Raw genomic sequence first — 24,317 nt, 5'->3', positions numbered from 1 at the left:
CCGCCATTTGTAGGCCACAGTGTTCATTGTGAAAAACCATATGTGGCGAGGTTGGCCCATATGGGAGTATTGATAGTTTTATATCCCAGGGCTTGAGATCATGCAGATTGCCAGTGGGCACCTCGAGATGTGATTGATTGATAGGGCGTGTACCTCCCTATGAAAAATATTCAGGTTAACTGATCTGCACCCGGGTTATTCAGGGAGGAGGGAGTGTATATTGGTATTCCCACCATTAACATGCTATTTGGTACACAGTTTTGTCTATTCTGTACATATATGTAACTTTACATGTCCTCTATATCTGTTATTTTGTACATTACTGAGCTGAGAGCTTTGGGCTTGCATCACCTCTGGGAGGGAGCCTTGCTAGCCCACCGCTGCCTTCAGAGTGAAGCGAGCGAGGGGGTGCGCTTGGGGTATCAATAGTTTGCGCACCCTGGGACGCCAGTGGTTTATGACGTCAGTTGGATGCCCCTGGGGCTGAGGCTAAACCAGGCTCTAACTGACCACTCATGATGTCTCTTGTGTTCCTAACTCTGCCTCTTGTGCACATTCTTCTGCACTAGCAGACATTCAGCAGTCTCAGCTGCACTTGTAAGTATATTATTAATCCATCACTAGCAGACATTCAGCAGTCTCAGCTGCACTTGTAAGTATATTATGAATCCATCACTAGCAGGCATACAGCAGTCTCGGCTGCGCTTGTAGGTAGATTATGAATCCATCACTAGCAGACATACAGCAGTTTCTGCTGCGCTTTTAAGTATAATATGAATCCATCACTAGCACACATAGGGCAGTCTCAGCAGCAGTTGCATGTATATTATGAATCCATCTCTAGCACACAGGGAATTCTCAGCAGCAGTTGCAGGTATATTATAAATCCATCACTAGCAGACATACAGCAGTCTCGGCTGCGCTTGAAAGTATATTATGAATCCATCACTAGCAGACATACAGCAGTCTCGGCTGCGCTTGTAAGTATATTATGAATCCATCTCTAGCACACAGGGAATTCTCAGCAGCAGTTGCAGGTATATTATGAATCCATCACTAGCAGACATACAGCAGTCTCGGCTGCGCTTGAAAGTATATTATGAATCCATCACTAGCAGACATACAGCAGTCTCGGCTGCGCTTGTAAGTATATTATGAATCCATCACTAGCAGGCATACAGCAGTCTCGGCTGCGCTTGTAGGTATATTATGAATCCATCACTAGCAGACATACAGCAGTTTCTGCTGCGCTTTTAAGTATAATATGAATCCATCACTAGCACACATAGGGCATTTTCAGCAGCAGTTGCAGGTATATTATGAATCCATCAATAGAAGACCTAGAGTACTTTCGTCTGCCCTAGGAGCAGTCTTGGCTGCACTTGTAAGTATAATATGTATCCAGCACTAGCAGACATTGAGCAGTCGCGACTGTGCTTGTAAGTATATTATGAATCCATCACTAGCACACATAGGACATTCTCAGCAGCAGTTGCAGGTATATTATGAATCCATCAATAGAAATCAGAGCACTCTCGTGTGCACTAGTCGGTATATTATGAATCCATCACTAGCACACATAGGGCATTCTCAGCAGCAGTTGCAGGTATATTATGAATCCGTTACTAGCAGACATACAGCAGTTTCGGCTGCGCTTGCAAGTATAATGTGAATCCATCACTAGCAGACATACAGCAGTCTCGCCTGCACTTGTAAGTATATTATGAATCCATCACTAGCACACATAGGGCAATCTCAGCAGCAGTTGGAGGTATATTATGAATCCATCAATAGAAGACCTAGAGCACTCTCGTCTGCACTAGTTGGTATATTCTGAATCCATCACTAGCACACATAGGACAGTCTCAGCAGCACTTGTTGGTACATTATGAATCCATCACTAGCACACATCGGGCATTCTCAGCAGCAGTTGCAGGTATATTATGAATCCGTCACTAGCAAAAATACAGCAGTCTCAGCTGCGCTTGTAAGTATATTATGAATCCATTACTAGCCGACATACAGCAGTTTCAGCTGCGCTTGTAAGTATATTATGAATCCACCACTAGCAAACATTGGGCATTCTCAGCAGCAGTTGCAGGTATATTATGAATCCATCACTAGCACACATGGGGCATTCTCAGCAGCAGTTGCAGGTATATTATGAATCCATCAATAGAAAGAGCACTCTTGTCTGCACTAGTCGGTATATTATGAATCCATCACTAGCACACATAGGACAGTCTCAGCAGCACTTGTTGGTATATTATGAATCCATCACTAGCAGACAGAGCATTCTAAGCAGCACTTGTCGGTATATTGGGACTCCATCACTAGCAGACATACAGCAGTCTCGGCTGCACTTGTAAGTATATTATGAATCCTGGTATCCGGAACCAAAAGAAACAGTCACATCTCACCAACCTTGAAAGCACTGAATTGGCTTCCTTACGAGGCAAGAATACACCTTAAAGTGGCGTGCATGACGCTCAAAGCAATTCACAACTACACACCGAGTTACTTGGCGCTAAAGCTGGATAGGTCGGGAGGCTGCAGACAACTACGAAGTGCGAGCACTTTCCTTCCATAAGGAGTACTGGCTGTAGAGCTCTCAGGGATTGCTCCGAAGATTTGGAACTCCTTACCTCCACTAGTACTTGGAATTGCTTCCTTTACTGCGTTCAAAAAGGAAGTAAAAAGACTAATAAACAAATTCTTGTCCTAAGTTTTAATTATAGGATGTCACCAAATCATCTTTAAGATCCTATTATCACTGCCTATATCTGTTGGATTGGTCGAGTCTACTGTATGTAAGACTTATATCACAGCCCTTTTTGCTCAATAAATGTATAGTCTAAAGCTTAGTTGGCAGTGGGTCCTTCTGGTCAACTACACATTTTATATCTACTTTGAATCGTTAGAAGTTATAATATGTATGTTTGCTAGCACAATCACCCAACGGTCATTAACTGTCTATTGTACAACGTCCTGTAGAATCATGGTCCTCTATGTTTGTTATGCTTATACTTAATATGTCTATTGTACAAATGGACTCATTTGAATGTGTGTGTGTGTACCACCTCAATCACTTATGTTCTTTTATTGTACAGCGCTCCGATACCCTCGTGGGTCACGTCCGCGCTATATAAAACTTTATAAATAAATACAATAAATAAATCACTAGCAGACATACAGCAGTCTCGGCTGCGCTTGTAAGTATATTATGAATCCATCACTAGCAGACATACAGTAGTTTCTGCTGCGCTTGTAAGTATAATATGAATCCATCACTAGCAGACATACAGCAGTCTCGGCTGCACTCGTAAGAATACTATGAATCCATCACTAGCAGACATAGAGCAGTCTCTATAGCACCTGTCAGTATATAATGAATCCATCACTAGCTAGCACACATAGGGCATTCTCAGCAGCACTTGTTTGTATATTATGAATCCACCACTAGCACACATAGGGAATTCCCAGCAGCAGTTGCAGGTATATTATGAATCCATCACTAGCAGACATACAGCAGTCTCGGCTGCGCTTACGAGTATATTATGAATCCATCACTAGCAGACATACAGCAGTCTCAGCAGCATTTGTCGATATATTATGAATCCATCACAAGCAGACATACAGCAGTCTCCGCTGCGCTTGTAGGTATATTATGAATCCATCACTAGCAGACATACAGCAGTTTCTGCTGCGCTTATTCGTATAATATGAATCCATCACTAGCAGACATACAGCAGTCTCGGCTACGCTTGTAAGCATATTATGAATCCATCACTAGCAGAGCTAGAGCATTCTAAGCAGCAGTTGCAGGTATATTATGAATCCATCACTACCAGACATAGAGCAGTCTCAGCAGCAGTTATATTATGAATCCATCTCTAGCAGACATACAGCAGTCTCAGCTGCCCTTGTAAGTGTATTATGAACCATCACTAGCACACATAGGGCATTCTCAGCAGCAGTTGCAGGTATATCATGAATCCATCACTAGCATACCTAGAGCACTCTCGCCTGCACTAGTCGGTATATTATGAACCCATCTCTAGCACACATAGGACAGTCTCAGCAGCACTTGTTGGTGTATTATGAATCCATCACTAGCACACATAGGGCAATCTCAGCAGCAGTTGCAGGTATATTATGAATCCATCAATAGAAGACCTAGAGCACTCTCGTCTGCACTAGTCGGTATATTATGAATCCATCACTAGCACACATAGGACAGTCTCAGCAGCACTTGCTGGTACATTATGAATCAGTCACTAGCAAACATACAGCAGTCTCAGCTGCGCTTGTAAGTATATTATGAATCCGTTACTAGCCGACATACAGCAGTTTCAGCTGCGCTTGTAAGTATATTATGAATCCACCACTAGCAAACATTGGGCATTCTCAGCAGCAGTTGCAGGTATATTATGAATCCATCACTAGCACACATGGGGCATTCTCAGCAGCAGTTGCAGGTATATTATGAATCCATCAATAGAAAGAGCACTCTTGTCTGCACTAGTCGGTATATTATGAATCCATCACTAGCACACATAGGACAGTCTCAGCAGCACTTGTCGGTATATTGGGACTCCATCACTAGCAGACATACAGCAGTCTCGGCTGCACTTGTAAGTATATTATGAATCCTGGTATCCGGAACCAAAAGAAACAGTCACATCTCACCAACCTTGAAAGCACTGAATTGGCTTCCTTACGAGGCAAGAATACACCTTAAAGTGGCGTGCATGACGCTCAAAGCAATTCACAACTACACACCCAGTTACTTGGCTCTAAAGCTGGATAGGTCGGGAGGCTGCAGACAACTACGAAGTGCGAGCACTTTCCTTCCATAAGAGGAGTACTGGCTGTAGAGCTTTCTCAGGGATTGCTCTGAAGATTTGGAACTCCTTACCTCCACTAGTACTTGGAATTGCTTCCTTTACTGCATTCAAAAAGGAAGTAAAAAGACTAAAACAAATTCTTGTCCTAAGTTTTAATTATAGGATGTCACCAAATCATCTTTAAGATCCTATTATCACTGCCTATATCTGTTGGATTGGTCGAGTCTACTGTATGTAAGACTTATATCACAGCCCTTTTTGCTCAATAAATGTATACAGTCTAAAGCTTAGTTGGCAGTGGGTCCTTCTGGTCAACTACACATTTTATATCTACTTTGAATCGTTAGAAGTTATAATATGTATGTTTGCTAGCACAATCACCCAACGGTCATTAACTGTCTATTGTACAACGTCCTGTAGAATCACGGTCCTCTATGTTTGTTATGCTTATACTTAATATGTCTATTGTACAAATTGACTCATTTGAATGTGTGTGTGTGTACCACCTCAATCACTTATGTTCTTTTATTGTACAGCGCTCCGATACCCTCGTGGGTCACGTTCGCGCTATATAAAACTTTATAAATAAATACAATAAATAAATCACTAGCAGACATACGATTCAGTAAAGGGGGTGGTGATGGACAGAGCATCTGAATTAAACAGAACACTCATACCCAGTCAAAAGATCAGGGCTTGATCCATCACCATTTTTTAGCTCACTACACCATCCCAGCTCAGAACCTGGCTATATGCAAATTAGTCTGTCCCTGGCCCAGTGCATCATGGGAACAGGGCAGACCAAACTACCAAGCCAATTCTTTACTGGAAAGGAAAAAAGCTTCCGGGGACCGGTTTCTGGCATTGCAGCAGTCTTCGGCCCGGCTTGCTTGAATCCTGATGGTGCAGTGAGCAAGGGACTCATGTCTGAGCATACCCTGCCACTCCTATAGTGGCCAAAACGATTCAGTAAAGGGGGTGGTGATGGACAGAGCATCTGAATTAAACAGAACACTCATACCCAGTCAAAAGATCCCCAGAAGCTTGTTTCCTTCCCAGTATAAGAATTGGCTTGGTAGTTTGGTTTGCCCTGTTCCCATCATGCACTGGGACAGGAACAGACTAATTTGCATGTAGCCAGGTTCTGAGCTGGGATGGTGCAGTGAGCTAAAAAACAGTGATGGATCAAGCCCTGATCTTTGGACTGGGTAAGAGTGGTCTGCTTAATTCAGACACTCTGTTCATCACCACCCCCTTTTCTGAATCACTAGCAGACATACAGCAGTCTCGGCTGCGCTTGTAAGTATATTATGAATCCATCACTAGCAGACATACAGCAGTCTCTATAGCACCTGTCAGTACATAATGAATCCATCACTAGCACACATAAGGCATTCTCAGCAGCACTTGTCGGTATATTATGAATCCATTGGTGCCTTGCAGAAATACTCTTAGCAGACCTTACCTGTAGATTAGGATGGGCTCCTGACATATATGCATCACCGTAGGCTGAACTGACCTTCACACCAGGATGGGTTACTGGCGTGCATGCAACACCGTAGGCTGAACTGACCTTTATACTGGTAGGCATTAATGGCATGGACGCAACACTGCAGGAAGAACTAACCTGCATATTGGAATAGATGGGTGGTGTCCTCAACATTGAAAGCAGACTATACCAGGATATTGTGAAAGTGTCGATAGCATAAATGTGCCCTATAGCCAGAGCTTACCTACAAGGGCCCACCTAACTATACTTGCAAATAAATCTTGCAATATCAATATTGACAAGGAGTTCTATTTCTTCATTGTTAATATAGCCATTAAAACTAAGCTGATATTAAAGTCTATGATTCGGCTACTGAAATCTTTGCTTTTTAGAGCATTCTAGCGAGACCCTACGACGGGGCTGTGCTTGGTTGCAGCACCTCCGGGGTCCCGGGCCTGGTTCCTGCTCGCTCAGCTGGGCCTGACCTGCGCTGCCTACTCCGCACGGCCTGGAGGCTGGACGTTCAACTCACGCTGCGGCCACAACTGCGGCGGGCTTGGCACCGCGCTTGCCCTGCCACCTGGCCATGGCATATCCTTGAAAGGGCGCCCGCCGTGATTTTTGGCCTCTGCTCTATTGGGCCGGGTGAAGCGGGCGGCGCGTTTTCCACGTCTACCCGCTGCGGGCTGCTTCCCCCAGTTAGCGACCTCCTCACTCCCGGCTGTGCCCATCTGCTGCCACTGTGCCTTCTGCTGCCGCTGTGCCTTCGGCTGCCCTGCCTCTATTCCTCCCGCCTGGGCGTCCACCAGCTGCCCATTGAGACCTGCTGCGGAGGCTCACGACCGGAGGCTACGCCATCTTGCCTTTCCCGGCCTACCACTCACCTCAGCTCCGACTTGCTTCCTTTGCAGTCCGGCGGCGGCCTGGGTCTCAGGCTGAACCCCGACCCTTCTGCTGCTTTCTGTGCTGCACCACTGCGAGCTGCCTCCTCTGCCGCATCCCTGCACCACCTGCGCGGTTGCTCTGCTTCCGCTGCCTCAGTGCACCACCCCGACCTTTCCTTTCCACAGGGAGCTTTTCTTTGCTTCGGCCCATTGCCTTTCTGTGGGCCTGGGACTGCCGCGGTTCCAGCATCTGACCGCAACTTCAGCCTACTGCCTCTTGGCACGGAGGTCCTTCTGCCATGCCCCACCTACCTCCTATACTGTGCCCGGAGCCTGTGATCGTGCGTCCTACCTGGGAGGGTCACTGCGGCACGGCTGGGGGCTCATGCGCCACCTGCAGGGCTCAGAGCTGTGGCCTTCCCTGTTGCACACACGGCCTAGGCTTTGTGCCTGTTGGGCATTGGCCTCGTGGGGGGGGGGGGGGGGGGGGGGGGTGAGGGGGGGGGGGTCGTTCGCCCCCCCTTGCATCCAGACTTCTCCTGTCCTCTCTGGCCGCACTTTACACCTTGACCAACATAGCGGAGTGTGGGACTCTGCTGCTGATCTCTCCTCCCGGCCCTTTCTCCGGTAGCAACGATTCCCTGACCACTCTGCTACTGTGCTTGACGCGGTCTACTCTCCACTCGCTGGATACCCCCATGACGCTCCTTATATCTGGCAGTCGCCATGGGTAAGGCTGACCCTAAACAGCCCTAGCTCACTTTCGAACAACAGAGACAGACACGCCAGGAGGGCGCTACTGTCGACAGGGGAGACCTGCCTGGCCCCATGGAAATGGCCGCCGCACGTCACAATGACCTCAAAGCGATAATGTTGGAGGTCAAGTCGGCGGTGTCCGGGATCGACCACCCAGCTTGAACAGTTAACCTCCCGCCTGGACGTGGTCAAGACCAGGGTGGACTCACATGATAATCGCCTGCTTCACGTCGAGTCTAGAGTGTTCTACCCAAGATGGCAAAAAATTACTCCAAATGGACAAAATCCTTGAACTAATCCGCTCCAAGAAGGAAGATTTGGAGGCCCGCTCTCGTACGAGTAACCTCTGCATTATCGGGGTGCCAGAGTTCACCAAATATCGAAGATGGAAGACTATGTAGAGCTGCTATTGCGAGAACTGTTTGGGGATGCGCTTTCCCAGGTCTTCATCATGGAGAGAGCACACCGCTCCCTCGGCCTGCCCCTGGACTACCTGCTTGTCCAACCATTGCAAAAATACTAAAGTTCCGTGACGCTGCCATTCCCCAGCGGGATGATTCCCACCTCTGTTATTGACTTTTCCCTTCCTAGTTGTGGTTCCCTGGGGTGGATGTGGGTGGTTGCTTGACCGGTTTAGGTGGTTGGTGTGGGTGGAGGGAGGGGTGGGCAATGGGTTGATGCATCCTCCTTTTGAGGCACTTTTGTGGTCGATTGCAATTTTTCTGTTCTCACTCTGCAAGATTTAGGTTTCCACACTTCATTTTGTGTGGTGGGTTTGTTTGGGTTGGGGTGGGGGGGGGGGGGTTCTGGGTTGCCTTGTTCCTTTCAGAGGCGTTATTGTTTTTATGTCTTCATTTTTTGTCTTCTTCAGTATGCATCAGATCACTGCTAGGCTTGCTTACTGCACTGCTCTTGAACAATGCACCTCGCTCCTCCTTAGGTTGGTGCTCTCTGGTCTGGCACCGCCTGCCTCCCCTCTCTCGCCTGCTCATGCTCCATCCCCATTGCTCTGCCATTCATACTTGCAGGTACTTGCTGCCTCTTTTTCATACTCCATGCGATTGCTCCATCCCTTCTCTCTACAAGTATGCTTGTCTCGTTATTAACACCAGTTTTCGGCCACTGACTGTACTCGCTGCCTTGCGCCCCAGTCTTCCTTGTATTAACAAAGTATGACTGACACCATATGTTGGACCTGGAATATCTGCGGTCTCAATGACTACCGCAAGGCCCAGCTTATACACTCCCACCTACTCCGGCACAAAATGGATATTTGCCTTTTACAAGAAACCCACCTGTTACCTGCGACTTCTGCTAGACTTTAGTCTCGATACCGGGGAGAATCGCACTCCTCTTTCTATTCCCCGGGAGTGTCCCTTTTGATATGAAGGGGGCTTCCGTGGCATACAACTCAGGTACTCACTGACCCTGATGGATGGTACGGTATTTTGCATGGCTCCCTACTGTCCCAACCTTTGACGATTGCGGCTGTGTACGGCCCTCACATGGACGATCCTGATTTCTTTACTCATATATGGCACCGTATCTCGTCTTTGGGCCCTGCGGCACTTCTCTGGGGGGGGGGGGGGGGGGTTTAACATGACTTTTTCTGCAGTCCTGGATCGCTCTGGCCCCCACTCTTGTGAAATTGTGACACCGGTGCTCGTGGCTGCTGGTCCCGTATTGATCTTTGGATCACCTCTCCCGACGTCCTCACCTGGCTAACTTCCATTAATAATATTGTGCACACTCTTTCCGATCACGCACCAGTCCAGCTTAGTCTTCGCCTTCCTCACTTTCCACAGCGGGCCTTTACCTGGCAGCTCCCCCAGAATGCTCTCCGCAACTCAAACCGCAATATCTAACTATTTTGACTTAAATATCGGCTCTGTAGACTCGCCATCCACTTTGTGGGAGGGTTTCAAGGCTGTGATTCGCGGCAAGTGTATTTCTAAACAATCTGTAGTTCTTCGCTCCACTTTAGATAAACTAAAATTGGAGATAAAGGCTCTGGACTCTACTCATGCCATGCCATCCACCCCAGCTCGGAGACTCTTGCTCGCCTGCATGAAAAACACTCAGAATTAGCTGAGGAGGCGACCAGGAACTCTCCTTCTTTGGCAGAGAGGCCTGGGCTCGCTGCTTTGGTGAGGGCGATCTGCCTTGCAAGACCCTGGCCAACCTCCTTCGTCCCCCCATGCTGCATTGTATGTCGCTGCGCTTCCGTATGGCTGCCCCGCTAGAACCACCTCCCCTGAGGAAATTAAGATGCACTTTATGGATTATTACACACACAACTCTACACCGCGGGCTCCACCACCCCTTTGCATGAGTACTCCAACCAATATTTTGCACCCTCGCACTTGTTTGGCTCGAAGACTATCATCGTAAATTTCTAGATGAGCCCTTCTCTAAAGAAGAAATATTCGCTGTGATTAATAGTTTGCCTAGTGTTAAGGCCCCTGGCTTAGACGGCCTCCCAGCTTTGTTCTAGAAGACTTTTGCTCCGCTCCTGGTGCCGCATCTGGCCGCCATGTACAATGACTCCTTTGAAAATGGCCTCCTCCCGCCATCGCTTCTTGAGGCAATGATAACGCTTCTTCTTAAGCCTGACAAACCTTCTGATTACCACGATTCCTACCGCCCCCTTTCTCTAATTAATACGGACAATAACATTTTCTCAAAGATGATAGCCTCCCCTCTTCTCCTCCTCATGCCCCTCATCGCCCTTCCTGACCAGTCCGGTTTCATTCCAGGCCACGCCACATCCCATAACCTCCGGCCCATATTCTTTGTCCTCCATCAGATTAATCCTAGCCTCCCTCCAGTGGCTGCTCTTCTCAATGCCACCAGGGCATTAGACACCCTGGAGTGGCCCTTTTTATTCCATCTCCTAACGCGCCTCGGCTTCAGCAACATCTTTATTCGTAAGATTCTATTCCTCTACACTCGCCCTTCGACCCGCCTTCGGATCAACGGACACATTTCTGATCCCATTCTGATCAAATGCAGTACCCGGCAGGGGTGCCTGCTCTCCACTATGCTCTTCGCATTTACGATGGAGCCTCTCGCTGTCAGACTCCGGCAACACCACACTCAGAAGGGCATCAGCTTCTCGGCCCGTGTCCTCTTGGTCTCCATGTATGCGGATGATATTACATTGTATGTCGGCCACCCCCAAGAAAACCTCAGTCCCCTTGTGAGCAAGATAATACGGTTTGGTGGATTCTGCGGCATACAGGTGAACTGGAGTAAGTCAGTGTTGTTCCCTCTTACTGATGCCACCAAGCCCTTCACCTGACCTTGCTACCCCCCTTGGCCGCTGAACACCACCCTGTTCGCCCGGCTAGTCGCCCACAAGCTGAAGTGGACACTTTCGAGACCTTACGCTGGTCCTGGTTGGGACTGCGTTGTCTTTCTAACGCTCCGATGTTATCGGCTAATACTATGCCGATTGTACGTCACCCATGCCTTCCCTTCAACCATCTGGCATGTCCAAACACGCCGCCCGCCTGTGGCTGGAGACACTGGTGGATCTCTAACCCAGAAACACCTTCTATTCTCTTCCTGCTACCTCTTGTCCAATGGACAAATTGCTCTTTTATCAGCTGCGGCCTATCTGTAGAGAGTTACATCCCACGTGCCCCCAATCTCCACCTTAGATTCCCACTCTTGACTTCATATATTCCTCCCCCACCCTCCGTAAGCTGGTGACCAAATTATACACCCTTACGCTGTCGACCTCCTCCATCTCCACTGATCGCGCCCGGGTGGCGTGGGGTCTTGATATGGACATTTCCCAAGCCGACTGGCTCTATTGCTGCAATCAGACGAAGAAACGATCTCCCAACAATCGCCTCCTGCTTATACACTTCAAATACTTGCACAGGCTATACCGCACCACCGTTCAGCTTCATAAATTGGGACTTATCCCTAACGATAGGTGTTTGCGTTGCTCTGTCCCTGAAGTGGATTTTTCTCATCTTGCTTGGTTATGACAAAAGGTGTCGGATTTCTGGCGGGAGGTCTGTGCCGCCCTCTCTGAGATCACCTCCGCACCGGTCCAGCCCGACCCACCATTATACCTGCTGGGCTTTGTTAAGTTTTGCCCGGATGCCTCTCGCCGTCTGGTCGCAATGCTGCCCGTCCTTGCGTGGCACAGTGTGTCCATGTGCTGGGAGCATAGGCTGGCACCTAAGTTCTCCCACTGGCTCGAAGGAGCTTCGAGATGTCAGAGCCTACTATCTGAATTCGGGGACATCATGCCTGCTAGATCTCGCCCACCCGATATATGGGGCCCCATAGTAACGTACCTTCACACCCGATCACATCCGAGCCAGGCTGCCTCTCCTGCATTCCCCGCCGGCACTCCACCCGCAGCGGCCGCAGGTCAGTAGCCACTTCCTTCCCTGTCCCCATCTCTACTCAGTAGAACCTGCTCTTTCCTCTGCAGTGCGGTCACCACAATGTACAGCTATGTATTATTCAACAGTGCTATTGCTGTGTTGTACAAGACAATGCTTCTGTCCGATTGGTTTTCCCTATTTTTGAAGTACTCCGCAAATGGCCTAATGTGTACGATGCTCAGATTTGATGCAAAATTGTATTCTGGTAATGCTGAATAAGCCAATAAAGGTTTTTGAAAAAAAAAAATCTTCTGGTCCCTCTTGGGGCTGTGATCAGAACATCCTATACCTTTGATTCATCAAACTCCACATTTCCGCTCTTTGTTTTTCAGTACCCAGATTTCACTCATTTCTTTTCGCTTTTGTGTTTTACTTGCTCACTGACCCTCTATTTCTTTTTTTTACTAAATCCCAACTTATCTTCTTGCTTGCTTCCTCAGTACCTCCTTCGCTCATGCTTTCCTTTTTGATTTTATCTTCATTTATCCCTTTCACTCACCTCGTAACATAGTGCCCGTCATTTAGGTCACCCCATTCAAGTATTAGTTTACCATATCAGTTTCACACCTGTTCACCAAGCTAAATCTTACAACAAAAAATTAATAATCATAGGTGAAACCTATGCATTTACCAATCCTTGTTTTTTATGCAGCAATCTCTACCTTAATCTGGGGCCACATAAAATACCAGTGAGTTTACAGTTACCTATTCTAAATACCAAGCTCACTGTTCACCCTAACAGGAGATTGGTGCAGGCAACAATATGTAGCCACCTTCACTAGGAGAAAAGTAAGCTCTGTTGAACAGAAATGTTTTCAAACTTCTGAGACAAGTGACAAAGATTTTGCCTCTAATTATGTTAAATATTTTTATCTTGTTTTATCACATTTTGCTCCTTGGCCTCCTTATATCAAGGTCACTAGAATTGCTTGGTGTGTTGCAACCTCCCCAACAAAAGAAAATACATATAAAAAAAAAACATTGGCAAGGCCAATAGGTCTCGCCTTTAGGACCTTATAATTGTTTAGCCATGCAGCATATTATTATGGGTGCTGTGCTGGCAGGGATTGAAGAGATATACAATTACTACACACTGGGTCATACAGTGTGATTTAGGAATATATGTTTGTGTGATGGGGCGTGCGGACCGAATATGACTATCCCAACGGACTGGTGGTCCGCCACCCCCCTCTCACCTTGCCCCTTTCAAACACAGCTACCACCTTGTCCTTGGACCAAGGAACCTGAGTCGGGCTGGCCGGATGACAACTCGTTTGGCCCCTTTAAGACCCCGGACCAAGAAGAGGCCCCGCCCCTCGACAGTGTCACCACGTCAAAAGGAGCAAGTAGGAGAGACGAGACGGACGGCGTTTCCCTGGAGGTAGCTGACAACGAGGAAGACGGACGGCGCTATCCAGAACCGAAAGAGACTGGGAGCGACACGCCAGGAGGCCAACATTTCTACGCTTTGCCCCGCCACGTTCCCACGGGAGGAGCGTGGCTACAAGAGGTACGGGGCCGGGTAGTGGGTTGGGTCGGGCGGAGGAGTCAGCCCCGTGTATAGATATTGTACAGCCCTTTGTAAAGTACCCTGTCCGTTCACGTGCACTCCTACCACACCCTTTGTTTTAGAAGTGTGCACCTTATCACAATTGGTTTCCCTCACTCCCGGCCCTTAAGAGTGTTCCCTGAACCAAGCAATTATCCGACTCAAGTTTCCTTTATTTTCGGTACCGGAGAGGAAAACGGAGCGGAGAGACGTCCCCTTCCGGAGCACGACAGCCCCTGTCCTCTTACCAGGAATAGCCAAGCTGGAGCAAGCTACTTTTCCTTTGGACCCTGCAGTGCATACGAGAGAACGAGCAACCCCCTTGATGAAAAAGACATATATACCAATAAAGCCTTCCCTGAAACCTTTACTCAAGGCGCCAGTGTTTCTCTTTACCCCGACACCTCCAGTCAGTCCCAGCCCAGTAGCCGAAACCCCGCACGTCCCGACCCCCTCGGGACAACTGGTGTCAGAAGTGGGATCCCCTCCACCATCCGTCTGTACCAAAAAGATGGAGGCCCTGATCGAGCACATAATCAAAGGCCAAGAAAAGTTGGAATGGGTTGTGGAAAGCCAACTTACCTTAGCACAGGCAGACCGTGAACTGTTCACAACAACCATAACGGCCCAGCTGGAAAGCCTTAGGAATGTGACGCCTCTCACCCTGACCATCCCCGGCGAGGTGCGCCTGCACAGCCCCCATCCCACCGGTATGGCCCTCCAAAAATGTGCATGGCGAAGACCCGGACGCCTTCCTTTTAAACTTTGAAAGGGCCGCCCGTGCAATGAGCTGGCCCGAAGAGAAATGGCCGTTCTTTTTAGCTCCCCTCCTCACAGCAGAAGCCCAATCAGCTGATCAGGCCTCTAACCCCCTAGGTACTACCCCCTATGCGACCATTAAGATGGTCATCCTGGATCATTTAGGTCTGGATCAAGAGGCCTATCGCGTTCGCTTTAGAAAGGAAAGAGGGGTTCAAGGGGAGAACCCGAAGACACTTTTCTTTAGATTAAAGATGGCCGCAGATAAGTGGCTGCGACCGGACCTGTGCAGCAAAGAGGACATTCTGAATAAAGTGTACTTAGAGCAATTTATGGAGGCATTGCCCTATGCCACCCAACGCTGGCTGCGTCAACACGTGGGGATTTCCGTCGAAAAAGCCATAGAAATGGCCTCACAATATGCTCGAGCCCAGCCTAAGACAACCCCTTGGGAGCATGAGAAGGCCCTCAAACCCATACATCCCACAAAGGTGGACAAGAGACACAAAGCCGGGACCGAGGTTCCCAGACTATTTCGGCCTACGGGAATGATGTCTCCCCTGAATAAAGGTCCTCAGTGCTTCGAGTGCGGTGAGTGGGGTCACATAGCGAGAATGTGCTCCAAAAGCAAGACACAAGAGGAGCCCATGGAGGTCGGTTACCTCCCGAAAACCGTGATGTACTCAGCGGAAATGGGCAGCACATTCTATGTGAGTATGAGGATGAATGGTTACAGGGTAAGGGCCTTGTTAGATTCTTGGTGCAGACAATCAGTAATCCAGACGCGCTTTGTCAATCCCGAACAGATGAACCCCCAGAGTCCAGTGTATATATACGGTGTGTGCGGGGATGTGAAGCCCTACCCTGTGGCCTCCATTACCATAACCCTACCAGATAGAGATCCCTGTATGGTCCGGGTAGGGGTGGTGGATTCCCTGCCAGAGGACATGATCCTGGGGACAGACAACCCCGAATTCCTTTCCCTCTTTAGGGAGACCCTTTCCCGACCGGTACAGAGGGGGAGCCTACCCACATACCTGTCCCCCGAACCATGGGTTATTGATAGGAGTTTTCGCTTTGCTCAAGGAGAAGATAGGACCCTATTCCACGCCTGGGAAAACGCACACGCCCCGGATGGACTCAACCCACAGACGTACCCCGCTTCTTGATTAGGAACGAATTGCTATACCGCCAGGCCAGGCAAGATGGAGAGCTACAACTGTTGGTGCCCCGATTCTTTCGGGAACAGGTACTCTTCTTCGCTCACGCCCATTTGACGGCCGGCCATGCAGGCAAGGAAAAAACCATGGACAGTATATTTCGGCATTTTTTTTTGGCCTGGAATCTATCGAGACGTACAAGACTTCTGTGCCAAATGTGAAGTATGCCAAAGAAGAAACACCCACCGACCAACCGCTGCGCCTCTACAGAAGATGCCCATCATAGGAGTCCCGTTCGAACGGGTCGGCATGGACATAATTGGTCTCTTGCCGAAGTCGGGCAGCGGAACCTGTATGCCCTCGTGATAGTCGACTACGCGACCCGGTTTGTGGAAGCCTTTCCTTTGCGAACCACCACAACATCAGCCATCGCCTAGAAGTTTGTAGAGCTGTTTTCTCGCGTGGGGTTCCCCAAAGAGGTGCTGACGGATCAGGGGACCCCCCCCCCCCTTTACATCGAAACTGATGAAAGAAGTGTGTGCCTCTCTAGACATCAAGCATCTAAAGACCTCGGTGTACCACCCCCAAACAGATGGCCTTGTTGAAAGGTACAACCAGACCCTCAAGCTAACACTAAAACAAATGCTGACAGCTGAAGGACCTACCTGGGACAGACTTCTGCCTATCGCCCTGTATGTTATACGGGCTCAGAAACAAAGTAGCCTGGGATGTTCATCCTTAGAGCTCTTATATGGAAGAATGCCACGGTCCCTCCTGGAAATCACGGGGGGAAATGTGGGAAAATGAGGAATTCCAAGAACAGAAGAGCATGTTGGAATATACCACTCAGCTGAGAACCAAACTGGGAAAGCTACGAAAACTAGCATACTCCAACATGGAACACCAACACGAGAGGTATAAAAAGACATATGACAAAGGAAAGAAGCTGAGAAAAATCGCCGTCGGAAAGTGGGCTCTCGTGTTGTTACCAACCATAAGTAACAAAACCAAAAATGAGTGGCAAGGCCTGTTCCAGATTACTGAAGCCATCGGTCAAACTACCTACAGGTTACGCCTGTCGCCCACTAAAACACAAACGCACCACATTAATATGTTGAAAGAATGGCTGGGACCCTTACCAAGAGCGGGTCATTTTGTCGGTCCGACAAGCTTCCCAAACACCTCGACCTTGGATCAACTGGTAGTCAACCAGGGGTTGACCTCCCAGGAGAAGACAGAGTTGGCAGACGCCCTGAAGGCCTTCGGCGACGTCTTCTGACATACCAGGGAGGACTAACCTAGCCGAACACCGCATAGAGACCCTTCCGGGGAAAGTGGTAAAACAACGGCCTTATAGGATACCAGCAGCCAGAAAAGAAGCAGTCCGAAGGGAAGTCCAAGACATGCTTAGATTAGGCGTAATCCGACCCTCCCAGAGCCATTGGTCGTCCCCAATAGTGATGATACCCAAACCAGACAGGTCCAAACGCTTCTGTATGGACTTCCGGGCCTTGAACGCGGTGTCTCACTTTGATACCTACCCTATCCCTCGTGTGGACGATTTAATAGAGAAAATAGGCAACGCCAGATACATCACGACCATCGACCTCACGAAGGGGTATTGGCAGGTGCCTCTTCGTGAGGAGGACAGGAAGAAAAACGCCTTCGTGACGGACGATGGTGCCTATGAGTTCACGGTCCTTCCCTTTGGACTCCATGGGGCCCCGGCGACATTTCAACGCCTCATGAACAGGGTCTTACAGCCCTACATCTCGTTCAGCTCAGCCTACCTGGACGACATCGTCATTTATAGCCATGGCTGGGAGGAACATTTGCTTCATCTGCAAACCATCCTCACAGCGCTACGTAGAGCGCGACTCCACATCAATGCCAAAAAATCGAGAGCAGCATTTCATAGTGTGAACTACCTGGGATATGTACTGGGGGAGGGTACCATAGCTCCTCAAAGCGAGAAAGTATGAGCGATAGCTACAGTTCCTTTTCCCGCTACTAAAAGAGATCTCCGGGCCTTCCTAGGTCTGGTAAGGTACTACCGCCGGTTCATACCATGCTTTGCCGAGGTGGCTGCACCATTAACCAACCTTCTCAGAAAGGACACAAAGTCATCACAGGCGTGCTGCGTAGGCGAGACCTAAAAAAGCAGTGAACTACTTTCCAATGGCAGAGACGTCACATCTCTCCTTCCCCAGGTCTTTATTCACCAAGCACCCTTCTCCAGAGTTTCCCATTGAAAATATTGCTCGCACCATCCATTTTCCAGCAAGCCATCTGTCCCAGCCCCTGGGTATGGAAGCACTAGATGTAGCACCAACAACAAAATGTTCCTATTTGTTGGGTAGAGAGGAAACAATGATTAAACAAGGATGGCGTCGACATCACTTAAAGTCTGCGCACCTAAAAACAAAAATGTTAACCTGACCTGGTGTAATGTAACTGGAGCTTTCCTAAAGCGCTCCCACCACCGTATGTGAGAGTACTAAGAAAGAGGAACTACCTCTGGGACCAGAGAAGAAGCACTGGCTAGAGAACTAAGAATGAGGAATTTCCACTAGGAACAGAGACGCAGCTGCAGATCTGCCTAGAGGACTATGATTGGGGAACTATAACTGGGAACAGAGACCCAGCTGTAACACTGTCTAGATGACTTAGAATGGAGGAACTACTCTCAGGACCAAAGAAGGAGCTTCAGCACAGTCCAGAGGACTAAGAATGAGGAATTACCACTGGGAACAGAGAGGTAGCTGCAGCATTACCTAGCGGACTTAGACGGAGGAATTCTCACAGGGAAAAGAAGACGCAGCTGCAGCACTGGCTAGAGGACTGAGAATGAGGAACTACCACTAGGACTAGAGAAGTAGCTGCAGCACTGACTACAGGATGCAGAATGAGGAATTACCACTGTGACCAGAGAAGCAGCTGCAGAACTGCCAAGAGGACTAAGAAAGAGCAATTACCACAGGGAACAGAGACACAGCTGCAGCACTGCATAGGGGACTAAGAAAGGGGTATTACCACTTGGAGCAGAGACACAGCTGCCACATTTGTGACCAGATAAAGAACAAGATTTACAGCCCCTTTTCCAAAAACGGAGCAACGGAGCCCTGAGCAAGCGAAATACAATGCTAAAAATGAAAGACTAGGTGAAAGAGAGCTAGCAAGTAAAGTCAAATTTCTAACATTCTAACTTTGTGAGCGCTCAACGCAATCTTCAGTGACCCAGAATCTGTAGATCGTAAGAGAAAGCTAAGGTGCGAAGGGGAGAACACAGAGAAAAGGTGGGTGGGAGGGGAAAGCAGTAACACTGGTCAGCTTCTTGTGCTTGCAACATTTCCAGAACACGAGGCAGGCAATTGGGAAAAACAGTGCGTGAAAAACTGAAATGGACTGAAATGAAATGAGCCCAGTAACAGGGCCAGTCACTTTGGAAGGGAACGACACCAAAAGGAGACAGATGGGCACGATTTACCATTCAAAAGTAAGGAATTTAAAAAGGGAACCAGAACAACCAATGACAAGCGATGGGCCAGCTTGGAGCCCATGTACAGAATACACCATGTCTTGCAGTGCAGCGCATGCGCACTGCGAGGCTCGACCTAAAACGTACGCCTGTAGACAGACATTACAGCAATTGTATGCAAACACACAGGCTTAAATAAGAAATAGACAATGCAAAGCTGAGGGAGGTAACTGAAAGTTTCTGATGATGGAAAAGCTGAAAAAAAGCCTTATCTAAAATTACTTTAAAACCAATAACAGAAATAAAAAACATTGGTTATGAATTCCATGTATTACAGAAAGAAAATGACAAAGAAAGCATTAAAAACCTGCAGGCATCAGGCATACACCTGCTAAAATGAAACTGTAATAATAGTTTATATGGAAAGAGGGGGGGGGGAGGGAAATTTGCCGCTGTGTATAAATGTGATGTAACACATAAAACATGAAAGGCAAATTAAAAATTGTTATAGACATTTATGTGACACTGTAGGAAGTCACTATTTTGCAGTGTTTATATATTGCTTTGGGATCACAGTCTGTATGTTGATAGCGGCTGTCAGAGTGCATGGGGTCACTGTGCAATGACCCGCACACATTTATTGCTGCATGCAAATTATGAATATTTCTTCTTATCCTTGTATATATCAAACTGTGTCTCACCTTCACAAGTTCCCACGCTGGCTCCTCACACTTCTGTTCTATCTCTGTTATTAGATCATTGAGAGAGGTGATTTGATTGGACAGTTTGGTGATGTTTGCATTTTCTACCATGGTGATTTGCTTCTCCATCTCCTGCAGTCTCCTGTGCAAGGTTTGCTCTTTTTCCTTCAGGAGTTGCCGCAGTTTTTCAAACTCCGATCTAATTTTCCGCTTCTCAGTTCTTAACTTGTCCTGTCAGGAGCAAAGAAAAGCTGGTTAGATATTATGGAGCTTCCTACTAGCGCTGCCATCCTTTGGGTGAGAATCGTGGGGGGTGGGGCTCAGGTTCTTTCAAACTTCAAAAACTAAAGTGCTTTTCCTCATTTGTGAACAGCAGACTAAGTATCCTCCTTCTACCATCTGCCGTCCGTCCTCACACTCCTGCCCTCTCCCCACAGACCCCTCACAAACCATAGAGAGGTCAGAATTTGTAAAGCAGCAAGAAAGTTCCCTCCATGGAGAAAACACAAGAGAGGGAACTCACCGCAGGCAGAGACAGTCAAAGACCCAGGGACAGACTGAGGGGAGAGACGGGAAACGGCCTCTACAACGAAGCCGTTTCCACGAAATCTTTTACCACGCATACATTTACAACGTTTTTATATATATATATATATATAGGGTTAAGGGCAGGGGTAAATATAAGGAGTGAGGCTGGGGGCATGTAAGGGGAGAGTTTTAACCTTTATCAAGAGTATGCCCTCGCCATGCATACATTTACAACGAAAAACGTTGTAAATGTATGCGTGGTAAAGGAATATTCGAGGTAAAGGTGATGCGTGGAAAACGAATTCCGTTGTAACGCATGCGTGGTAAAGGCATGCGTTGCAACGGAATTTGTTGTAACGTCATACATTCGTGAGAGACTGGCTGAAGTCAAGTGTGAGTGTATGTGACCGACACATGAGCATGTAAAAGAGGTGGAGCCAGGACACTGGCTGTGCAGAATACAATGTGACATTAACCTATTATATCCCTCATTCAGAGTGATTATGTGGGTAATTTCACATTTAAAATTAGACCGGACATCAATTGTGCTGCTGTGCAATTGAGAATTATTATATATATATATATATCAGTTACTGCATCAGTGTCTGCAGGTAGATCACAATTTCCTATAGGTGATGGGCGAGGAGGTTGGTCAGACATCTCAGCCTATCCTAGGACAGGAGGGTGTGAGTTTTCAGGTGAAATACATTTCACTGCAGCAGGAATAGGAGGGTATCAGCTGTTGAGAGGTATTTCTCTTTGTTGTCACCATGAAGAGCTGGACTCAAATGCTGTAGAGTTTGTTACGTCTCCACTCCTGGTAGAGGTTTGTTCCCCTGTGCGGTTTCACTAGTATACAGGTAAAGGGTTGTGCTCCTGTACAGTGTCACTAGTATACTGGTAGAGGGTTGTGCTCCTGTACTGGGTCACTAGTATACAGGTAAAGGGTTGTGCCCCTGTACAGTGTCACTAGTATACTGGTAGAGGGTTGTGCTCCTGTACTGTGTCACTAGTATACAGGTAAAGGGTTGTGCTCCTGTGTAGTGTCACTAGTTACAGATAGAAGGTTGAGCTCTAGTGCAGTCACTAATATACAGGTAAAGGGCTGTGCTCCTGTGCTGCATCGCTAGTACACAGGTAGAAGGTTGTGCTCCTGTACTGTGTCACTAGCATACAGGTACATCGTTGTGCACCTATAACCTATATACATCACTAGTATAAAGCTGGAGGGATTGGGTCCTGTGGTGCATCACAAGTATACAGGTAGAGGGGTGCACTTGTGTCGTGTCACTAGTATACAGGGTGAGGGTTATGCTCCTGTGCTGTGTCTTTAGTATACAGGTAGAGGGGTGTGCTCCTGTGCTGTGTCACTAGTATACAGGTGGAGGGTTGTGCTCCTGTAATATGTCACTAGTATACAGGTGGAGGGTTGTGCTCCTGTAATATGTCACTAGTATACAGGGGAAATGTTATATTCCTATACTGCGTCACTAATATACAGGTACCCTTAGAAATTCTGTTCAGTCCTTAGCAGAGGGCTGCTAATGAGTTCTTTCCAAGCACTGCCCTTTAGTAGATGGTAGAATTGACAGAGGACAGCAGTTTCTGTTAGGTGTAGAGGAGGATTCTGGAAATGTCCTGTCCTTTTGTCTGTCCCTCATCACTGCTTCAGGACTGCTGATGACAGCCAGGTGAAGAGATCTCACACTTCCTGTGAGAAGTTGGCCTGGTATATGATGCTCACTAGTTCTAGTGATCACCTTGTACCATGCCAAGCAACCCTTCTGGTGGAGGTTGTAAAGTCATCCTTATAGACAAGCTATCCTAGGGGTAGCATGGACTAAGCAGTCTTAGGCTAAACTCTGTAAAGGCATGTGAAGCAAGCTGTTTTACCATACACAATCCCCTTGAATACCAAATGAAAGGACACCACACAGATAGCTATTGAAAATATATATATATTTATTTACTACAAATATCCCCTATACTCTTTATGAGCACAGAAGCAAATGTGTTAAACCAAAACACAGTTTAAATACACAAAAGTTGCACAAATATGGATGAGCCCTAGGGGCCACCTAAACCATATACTAAAATAGTGCATTAGAACCACTATGGGGAAAGTGAAGAGGCCTAGGGCCTGGAGAATCGCTGGAGCTGTTCGGGACTAGCAGTGATGAAGTCGGGAAAGGCCCGCGGGACTCTGGTGCAGTGCTTAAAGTGCACGCATGCACCAATGCAATGTCGATGGTGCGTAAAAGTTACAAAGTTAGTGTTTAAGGAACCTTCCGCTGGACCTACAAGGATAAAACTTTAGACACAGGCACTAGAGGTGTATACCAGTGTGGGAACACCGGCGTTGCTGAGTTACCTCACCCACAGGAAGCGGGTGCACAGGTGCGAAGTAGTGTCGGGTTTCATCACGCAGGTCGATGGTGCTTGGAGCTGAAGATGCTGCAGGCGGGTCGACGAGAAGAGTTCCGGTGGATCCAAGGGTGGATCTGAAGAGGTGAAGACCTGAAAGCAGAGGGGACAATGTTCAAAGTCACTAGCCAGTGACTACCGTGGAACCAGGAAGGAACCAGGCAATGTCGGGTGCAAACAAGTGATGAAGGGAAGATTGTCTCTGCAGCCACGTGGACACGAAGAGGTCAAGGACGTCCAGGAGTCGATCACGAGTGGTCCCACGATGGCTCTCGCTGATGGCGGTGTCAGCAACTTGATTGGAGCAAACAGGCCTTGGCAAAAGCAAGTCACGCAGGAATTGATGCAAGCTTCTCACTCAGACCAGCAAGGTCAGAGCGGGTGCTCCTTTTCAGGGGAGCAAGGCCAGTCTGGAGCAACCAGACCAGCAGTGTAAACCGTAGGTTTCGTCGCCAAGATGGCCGCTAGCCACGTGGCAAGTGGCCGGGATGGCGCGTCGAGTGGCATAGTGCAAAAGGGCCCCACTCAGATCGTGGAGATGCTGGGGGGCTGATCTTTGGTGCAAATGCTGCTCTGTGTTGGGGCTTCTCAAACCCCAAAGCACAGCATTGAGGGTGCCTCGGGTGCTGCGCAGTCAGCTCTTCGGGGGTCTTCCAAGATGTCCGGTCCCATGTCTCTCGGTGCCTCCACGGGTCTCTTCTTGTTAGGGACTGTGGATCGGGTTCTGAGATGTCTGGGAGTCTGGGTCTCGTCAGGCTCTGGGCTCCGGCTCCGGCAGGAGGCGGCGGCAAAGCAGACGTCGAGTTGCTGGTTGGTGCCTGTATTCACAGGGTGGTCACTCCTTGGCCACAAGGGAGATTCTCTTCAGTCTGCTGTGCAGCAGAATGTCGAAGTCCAGTTTTCTTCTTAGTTTCAAGTCGAGTTCAGGATGATCTGAAGTCTCAGGACACAGCTCCTACTCTTATTCCAAATCTGGGGGCCGGATCACCTACTAGGTCCCTCCTCTGGGTGGGACCAGGAAGGGGGGTGGTTACACCCCCTTTCCTTTGTCCAGTTTCGCACCAGGACTGGGGCTGGAAAGCCCCAGCACCGGTTTGAACTGGCCTATGCACAGGGACACATTGTGTGCCCCAGGCATGTCTGATTCTATTCAGCCCTGTCCTACCCAATACACAAAATCCTGTCTGGGGTGGTGCTAGCACCTCCCAAGGCAGGAAACCCTTTGTCCAAGCCACCCTCGCTGGAAGGACTCCCAGCACCAGGAGGTCTGACTTGTGTCTGTGGTGGCAGCATCCATTTTGTGATGCTGAGGCTCGGTTTAACTTTACCCGGGTTT

At 48.3% G+C, this 24,317-nt stretch overlaps 1 protein-coding gene across 1 annotated transcript in view; it reads right to left on the bottom strand.

Annotated features, from left to right (window-relative positions):
• The window catches only part of LOC144754226 (E3 ubiquitin-protein ligase TRIM39-like), a 97,944-nt gene that overhangs the window by 58,687 nt on the left and 14,940 nt on the right, over positions 1 to 24,317 (bottom strand). Inside the window, exon 3 of the mRNA XM_078641816.1 lies at positions 20,030 to 20,260. Within this exon, the coding sequence (XP_078497942.1) occupies positions 20,030 to 20,260 (231 nt within the window). The remainder of the gene's footprint in view (positions 1 to 20,029; positions 20,261 to 24,317) is intronic.

The sequence above is a fragment of the Lissotriton helveticus genome, chromosome 5_1, assembly GCF_964261635.1.
Source record: "Lissotriton helveticus chromosome 5_1, aLisHel1.1, whole genome shotgun sequence".
Lineage (NCBI taxonomy): Eukaryota > Metazoa > Chordata > Amphibia > Caudata > Salamandridae > Lissotriton > Lissotriton helveticus.
The sequence above is the reverse complement of the archived record's forward strand: the minus strand, read 5'-3'. Positions and strand labels throughout refer to the sequence as shown.